This window comes from Idiotropiscis lumnitzeri, chromosome 14 (genome assembly GCF_059441095.1).
Source record: "Idiotropiscis lumnitzeri isolate Australia: NSW breed Sydney's pygmy pipehorse chromosome 14, RoL_Ilum_1.0, whole genome shotgun sequence".
NCBI classification, from domain to species: Eukaryota; Metazoa; Chordata; class Actinopteri; order Syngnathiformes; family Syngnathidae; genus Idiotropiscis; species Idiotropiscis lumnitzeri.
This window is the reverse complement of record NC_142404.1, coordinates 18,840,109-18,846,687: the sequence shown is the minus strand read 5'-3', so window position 1 is coordinate 18,846,687 and position 6,579 is coordinate 18,840,109. Positions and strand designations below refer to the sequence as shown.

The following is a 6,579-nucleotide window of genomic DNA, read 5'->3' as shown; positions in this document are numbered from 1 at the left end:
AGTTTTACAAACGACAGATGTATTTTAGGTGTGTATTGATGGATTTTCTTTGGGTGGCGGTTCATTCGTTCTTGTTTAAAATATTCAAAAAAAAAATTGCGGATGCACGGAATTATTTACGTATGACACCGGAAGTAAGTACATAGACTTCGGAAGAATAATAAACTGATTATGTACTTCATGATGGCAGTGTATCAATCGCTGTATCTCTCTCGCTCTTTTTTAATTAAATAAAGCCAAACATCAAGTGAAATGTTTCGCACTCGCTTGCCCATTTAAATTAACTTCAAATACCCGTTAACATGTTCGCTTCCAAAGTGAACAAGCTCACCCAGAGACTTTTGTTGCCTTTCAAACGGTGGCGGTATGGCGGCGGTTCCTCTCGCTTGGTTTTAGGCATCGAGACGAGTTGCGACGACACGGGAGCGGCCGTGCTCAGTGAGACGGGCACCATCCTGGGGGAGTCGCTCCACTCTCAGAAAGAGGTACACCTCAGGTGAGCGCCTGTTCACCTGTCAAGAGTGTTCAAGCTCTGACCCCCCCGCACACCTTTTTAATTCTTTGTATACGGGAGCAATTTACACATTTTGTCAATAATATAAGCGCAAAGAGAGCAGTAAAATATTACCAAAAATAATGTATTTGAACCCCCAACATATATGTCGGTGGGGAATTATTACTAATGTGTGGGCTCGATTTAGCTAGAATGTGCTCACAATACACTAATTTACAACACACGGGTACCTTGACTGATTTGTGAATGAATTGAACGAATAAGTTCAGGCACCACCGCACCAATATTATACCAGGACATTTCGGTAAGCCAATCGAGCACAAGCTGTGCCTCCCACACAGCCCACCAAACAAAAGTGACTCTGTAGCACTCTCTGGAAAGTTGAGGAAATTGCTCGTCTGAGTTAAGGTCTCCCAATGTAGGACGGGCGGCATCATCCCCACCGTGGCCCAGCAGCTCCACAGGGAGCACATTGAGCGTGTAGTCCAGGAAGCGTTGGAGCGGAGCGGCGTTGAACCATGTCAGCTGTCGGCTGTGGCCGCCACGGTGAAACCGGGCTTGGCCCTGAGCTTGGGCGTGGGCTTGGAGTTCAGCCGGAGTTTTGTGAGGCGCCACCGCACGCCCTTTATCCCGATCCACCACATGGAGGCCCACGCCTTGACTGTGCGCCTGCTCGGGCCCGTCCCCTTCCCCTTCCTGGTGCTCCTCGTGTCTGGTGGGCACTCACTGCTCGCTGTGGCTCGCGACGTGGACGATTTCCTCCTACTGGGTCGCACATTGGACGAAGCTCCAGGTGATGCTCTAGATAAGGTGAGACACTTTTCAGTCATTCACTGCCAATAGATTGCCCCATGATCTTCTGTGTTTGACGGATGTTTTTGTGCGTATCCACAGGTGGCAAGACGTCTGTCGCTGACCAAGCACCCACGTTGCGCCGCGCTGAGCGGAGGTCGGGCCATAGAGCTGCTGGCTCAGGACGGCGACCGCTTGAGGTTTCATTTCAAGACGCCCATGGGCCAAATGTACAACTGCTGCTTCTCTTTTGCCGGCCTACGAAGTCAAGTGAATATGACCATCGAGAAAAAAGAAGCAGAGGAAGGTACGAGGAACTCGCTGTGATGAATGAACGGTCACAAAAGAAGCGCGTTGAGAAGCACATTCATGCGCGAGATAATAGAAACACAAGTCACAACCAATCATTGATCACGCAGATTTAGCCAGCCACGAAACTGAGTCCGCATCAGCCAACTCTCAACTCTCTTAAAACTGCTTTTTTTTTTTAAAGAAACATTGCAAGATTTTCTAAGAGGAAGAAGTAACTTTCCCCTTTCAAGGGTCACCATTTTCCATGAGTGAGTCGCTCCCTCTGACTTGGATGTCCCTCTGTCCGAAGTCAGCTATGCTGCACACTAACATTTTTGAAGAATGTTACATTAAATGTTGCTCAACTTAAATTAAAGCTCTTTCGCCCGTCCGAACGCAATCTTCACTCCAATCTGCGACCTCAGAATAATAAACTCAGCAAAAAACATATTTTGGCGGTACCGAGGACGTAGCGAAGGCTAAGAGGGGATCGAGCCTTTTCTGTTGCTCGTCCCTCTCTTTGGAAGCAAGCCTCCTCTGAAAAACACATTTTTATTCTTTGGCTTTTGACTCAGCATGAGACTTTTTGGGGGGAGTTTTACTGTTTTTGTGCTTTTTAATTTCTTCAAGTGTGGAACATGACAATGGCGACCCCAAGTGGACAAAAAGGATATCTGCCACCTCACGTGCACATCTAGTTGCTTAACTATGTTAAATCTTTAAATGTAGCCAGTTGCGCTGTGAACAATGATATAATAGCTGCAATTAATTGTAAAACTATTTGATAGCTGCAGCCACGTGAGGGACCCGCACACTAATTTCCCTTCGTTCGCAGGAATCGAACGCGGAACTCTGCTCTCCTGCGTGAACGACATAGCGGCAGCCACGCAGCACACGGTTGCGTGTCATCTGGCCAAGCGCACGCATCGCGCCATCCTCTTCTGTAAGGCCAACGGACTGCTGCACTCGCTCGAGCCCACATTGGTGAGTGTTCCTCCAATTAAGGCCGGAAGAATCAAATGTTATCTTTTTTTTCACCCCCTTTTCGGTTTTCAATTAAAACCCTCAAAATTTTCAACGATATGTTACAGGTTCTGTCAGGGGGTGTGGCGAGCAATCAGTATATCCGCAAAGCTCTGAGCCTCATCACCGAGGCAACCGGCCTCCGCCTGCTCTGCCCTCCTGCCAAATTCTGCACCGACAATGGCGTGATGATCGCGTGGTGCGTCACCGCAACTTCTTTGGGACTGACAAATCGCTTTTTTTCTTGACCTTTTTCGTGTCTTTTTTACGCTCAGGAACGGTGTTGAGCGACTCAGGGAAGGGAAAGGAATTCTGTCTCCCGACGCGGATATCAGCTATGAGCCAAAGTACGTCCATGCATGCGTGTGCGAGTATTATTTGATGAATTTTGTCAACGAAATGTTTTGTTGCAGGGCGCCGCTGGGTGTGGACCTGACATCCCAAGTGCAGAAGGCGGCCATCTGGGTGCCGTCAATCCGGATGAACATCTCATAAACTGAGAGAACATCATCAAGATCAACCGTGCGGATACATTAGCGCTTCAACTAAAGTGTCAAAACCTTCCCTTCAACACGAAGGGCTTTATTTTGGGAAATCGTGACATCTGGAAGACCATGTTATCATCTCAATTCCAACTGTCAGATTTGTTTTTATTTTTCTTGAAAATAAACTCTTCTTTGTACAAAAGCGTCTTGAAAATGTACACAGATCTCCAACCACGATTTTGAAATCACCTCAATTGCAACATCACTGGCACCTTTTTTCCGAATGAATGGAACCCCCCCAGTTCTGTTGTGGGTCAAATTGAGCCATTTTAAAATGAAATCAGCAAATACAATAAAAATTCAACATTTTACCTTCGTACTGGCGTTAATAAGCGAAGACAACGTTTCGTTGGGATTTCCGCCGCCTTTTATTTCTGACACTCCTTTTTTGAGTCAAATTGACCCCCATGGTCAGTAGTGCTGTTACACAGAAACAAAAGGAACAACCAAACAATATTTTCGAGAAATCGTCATTCTGTCTCTGACACTTTAGTGTGATTACACGCACACACTCTGGGTCAATAGACTTAATTGCTCTCCCTAAAAACCAAACCAAAAAATGTTTTCGGGGGTTCTATTCTGTTTTTGATGCGTTTGCATAATTATACACACCCCACGTCCAATTGTTCCCGGGAAAACAATTTTGCTGGATTGAGCTTTCTGCTTCTGACATTTTGGAAGAATTCAACACACTTTGGGTCAAATAGACCCACGGACATTACTGGATGGCTGTTCCTGAAACACTAACAAAACCGACATTGTGGGGATTTTTATTTGCGACACTCTTGGAAAATTAAACACACCTGAGTCGATCGTAATATTGCAGGAAGCTTTAGGACAAAAGTGGTTCAATCGTGCGGTCAGAATTCTTCTTGTACAAATTGGAACACCATCTGGGTCCATTCGATTTTTCAGAGTGTTAAAGCTTCAGTGCCTTCAGACCCAAAACACGTTTGTGGACTATCAAAGTAAAACAAAAAAGTCACGGGCGAGAGCAGGCATGTCCAGTTCCGGTCCCGAAGCGCCGCTGTCCTCAAGTTGCAACGGGGAGACATGGAAAACACGAAGGACAGCGGCGCTTGAGGGCCGAGTTTGGACACACCTGGCCTCGAAGAAACGTTAGCACGCTTTGAATGCACTCCAAGTCCAAAGGACTAAAGCTCATCGTGTTGGTAAATGTTGTACTCATTGGCACTGATGACCCCGTCTTTGTCGGTGTCGGTCTTGCGGAAGATGTCGGTGATGATCTTCTCGTAGAAGGGGTCGTCTCGCGGCTTGCCGTCTTTTTCAAACTCCATCTTCAAGTGAACTTTGATCTGAAAATACACGCAAAAGTTGCTTACGAATCCTCACCGAGCCAATATTTGGTTCATCCTGCCATTGGTGACTTTTTACCTCGTCCTTTGTAAGACTTCGGTCTTCATTGAGGTCTACTTGGCCAAACGCTTCCATGCTACGCGGGCCCCGGGACACGGAGAAGACCTCCACTTCAAATACCACCGTTGCATTTGGTGGGACAGGTCCTGCATTTCAAAAGCAGCATTTTCATGCTTTATATACCAATGGGAGTTTTTTTTTGTGTAATCTGGAGTTTTTGTTGGGGTTTGCATGCAGACACGTACAAAGGCAACATGTGCATTCAAGAAACAAACAAAGTGAGCAGAAGAAGTCAAGTGTAGAACCTTAAAACCCGAGTGCATGCTTACAGTCATGCGACGGAGAGATGAGAAAGGAATGCGAGGCCCGCCTCTCCGCTAGAGGAACTGCAAGGCAAAGGCACAATATGAAAGAAGCTCCGATTGGACAAAAACACGAGCGAGTGTCGCGTACAAGCGACTTACCTTTGCCTTTCTCTCCAAAGGCCAAGGCGGGCGGCACGGTTATTTTCCTCTTTTCCCCCGCACACATATCCATCATGCCGATGTCCAGGCCCTTGATGACTTGTCCCACGCCCAAAACGAACCACTGCGCGTGGCCGTCTTTGTCGTGGCGGCTGAATATTTGTAAAAAAACACTCAATTAGAACCTTCTGGAAAGTTTACTCTTTGAGCACTGTTGACGTGAAATTACCTAACTCTGGTTTTATTATTTAACTGGGAAAGTTGTTTATAAAAACAATGATAAAAAAATGAATACCTATGCAGCATTTGGTATATTTATTAGCATCTTGTGATTGACCGGTGTTTGTCACAATAAATCTACTACAAAGTGTGTCACAAATGACAGAAAGATTACAGCAATTACTCTCACGCACACAATTGACTAATTACTACTACTAAATAACATGTGACGTGTTTCTATAAAGTTTGCCAAATGTAAAATTGTGATATTTGTAAATACAGCTGGGATGTTTGCATTGCCACAGGAACCGGGCCCATGATAGTGATTTCTTACATTTTTGTTTAGGTGGGTGATATGTTGTCTTTCTCCACCAGAAGGATATTAGTATTATTCTTTTTGCAACTGGCAACATAATACCGTAGCAACACTTTCCAGCATGCTTTGCAGCGCTTCTTGTAGTTTTTGCTCAGCATTTGCTGTGCTGATGATATCTTGACTTTGACATGTAAACTACAGGATGGGCTTATAAGCATAAACGTCAGCTCAAGTGAGGACTTTTTTCCTTTCTTGAAAAGTAGAACTTCTATTACGAGTAGGTGCAATAAGAGACGTTTTCCCACTGACCTGCAGTAGAACTGGGACCCATCTTTGGCGAGGTAGCCATCGTAGTGCACATTCATCAGGTCTCCTCTCTTGCTCCTTTTTTCACAAGTGTCGAGCTGATGCACCACCTCGATCTTGACCTCATCGTCTGCCCAAACACTCGCGAAGCGGAGCTGAGAGCACAAAAAGACGCACAGCGTGTAGTATCTCACCAACTTGCACATGTTTGAGCGGCGGTAGCGTTTGACCAACTGCTGCAGTCGTGGCAACTTTTGCCCTTCTGCAGTTTGTACGCTGGAGGGCGTGGTGGAGCAAATTTATTTATAAAAAAAATCCCAGAGTCAAGTCTGTCAGGTCGTATATCTCAATGAGAAAGAGAGTTGGAACACCACGTTCTTTTTTAGACTGCTGAGGTGCGGGAACCTTTTACAATTACTTTTTGGGTGAGAGACTCGGGCTATCCCCCAAAGTTACAAATAGAAAACACCCAAATATTCCGCATTCAAGAAAAATATGTTTCGGTAAATAAGACGATTTTTGGCTGGAGCAGCAGGGCACAAACTAAGCAGTAAAAACCAACATTTGCTTCCAACGTTAGCCTTTTACACAAATGAGTTTGGTTACAAAAAGGTTTCGCGACCCCAGTTAACAATTTGCGCGAATACACGGGGGTTCACTGTACTGTACACACTTTACTGTAAGAAAACGTCGTAGCTGACGTCACCATCTTTAAACAAATGGGAGCGAAGG

The 6,579-nt window shown here is 45.6% G+C and overlaps 2 protein-coding genes across 2 annotated transcripts; one reads left to right on the top strand and one right to left on the bottom strand.

Annotated features, from left to right (window-relative positions):
* Positions 1-44: 44 nt before the first annotated feature.
* On the top strand, positions 45-3,378 carry osgepl1 (O-sialoglycoprotein endopeptidase-like 1). The gene is made up of 7 exons (XM_088314407.1): positions 45-496; positions 937-1,324; positions 1,409-1,613; positions 2,433-2,581; positions 2,689-2,819; positions 2,896-2,967; positions 3,034-3,378. The coding sequence occupies exons 1-7, from the start codon at positions 303-305 to the stop codon at positions 3,113-3,115; spliced, it is 1,221 nt and encodes a 406-aa protein (XP_088170533.1). The 5' UTR covers positions 45-302; the 3' UTR covers positions 3,116-3,378.
* fkbp7 (FKBP prolyl isomerase 7) lies at positions 3,213-6,424 on the bottom strand. The gene is made up of 4 exons (XM_088314411.1): positions 5,851-6,424; positions 5,007-5,158; positions 4,561-4,688; positions 3,213-4,481 (listed from the first exon to the last, which is right to left on the bottom strand). Exons 1-4 carry the CDS (start codon positions 6,051-6,053, stop codon positions 4,320-4,322), a joined length of 645 nt encoding a protein of 214 aa, XP_088170537.1. The 5' UTR covers positions 6,054-6,424; the 3' UTR covers positions 3,213-4,319.
* Positions 6,425-6,579: the final 155 nt, after the last annotated feature.

Bases quoted from the DNA above. Each gene is read 5' to 3' on its own strand.
- osgepl1 (XM_088314407.1), top strand. From the start codon at position 303: ATGTTCGCTTCCAAAGTGAACAAGCTCACCCAGAGACTTTTGTTGCCT. The intron at 2,582-2,688 runs GTGAGTGTTCCT...GATATGTTACAG, and splicing joins ACTCGCTCGAGCCCACATTG to GTTCTGTCAGGGGGTGTGGC. The intron at 2,968-3,033 runs GTACGTCCATGC...GTTTTGTTGCAG, and splicing joins GATATCAGCTATGAGCCAAA to GGCGCCGCTGGGTGTGGACC.
- fkbp7 (XM_088314411.1), bottom strand. From the start codon at position 6,053: ATGTGCAAGTTGGTGAGATACTACACGCTGTGCGTCTTTTTGTGCTCT. The intron at 5,159-5,850 runs GTCAGTGGGAAA...ACAAATATTCAG, and splicing joins GGGTCCCAGTTCTACTGCAG to CCGCCACGACAAAGACGGCC. The intron at 4,482-4,560 runs GTAAAAAGTCAC...GTGTATTTTCAG, and splicing joins GAAGTCTTACAAAGGACGAG to ATCAAAGTTCACTTGAAGAT.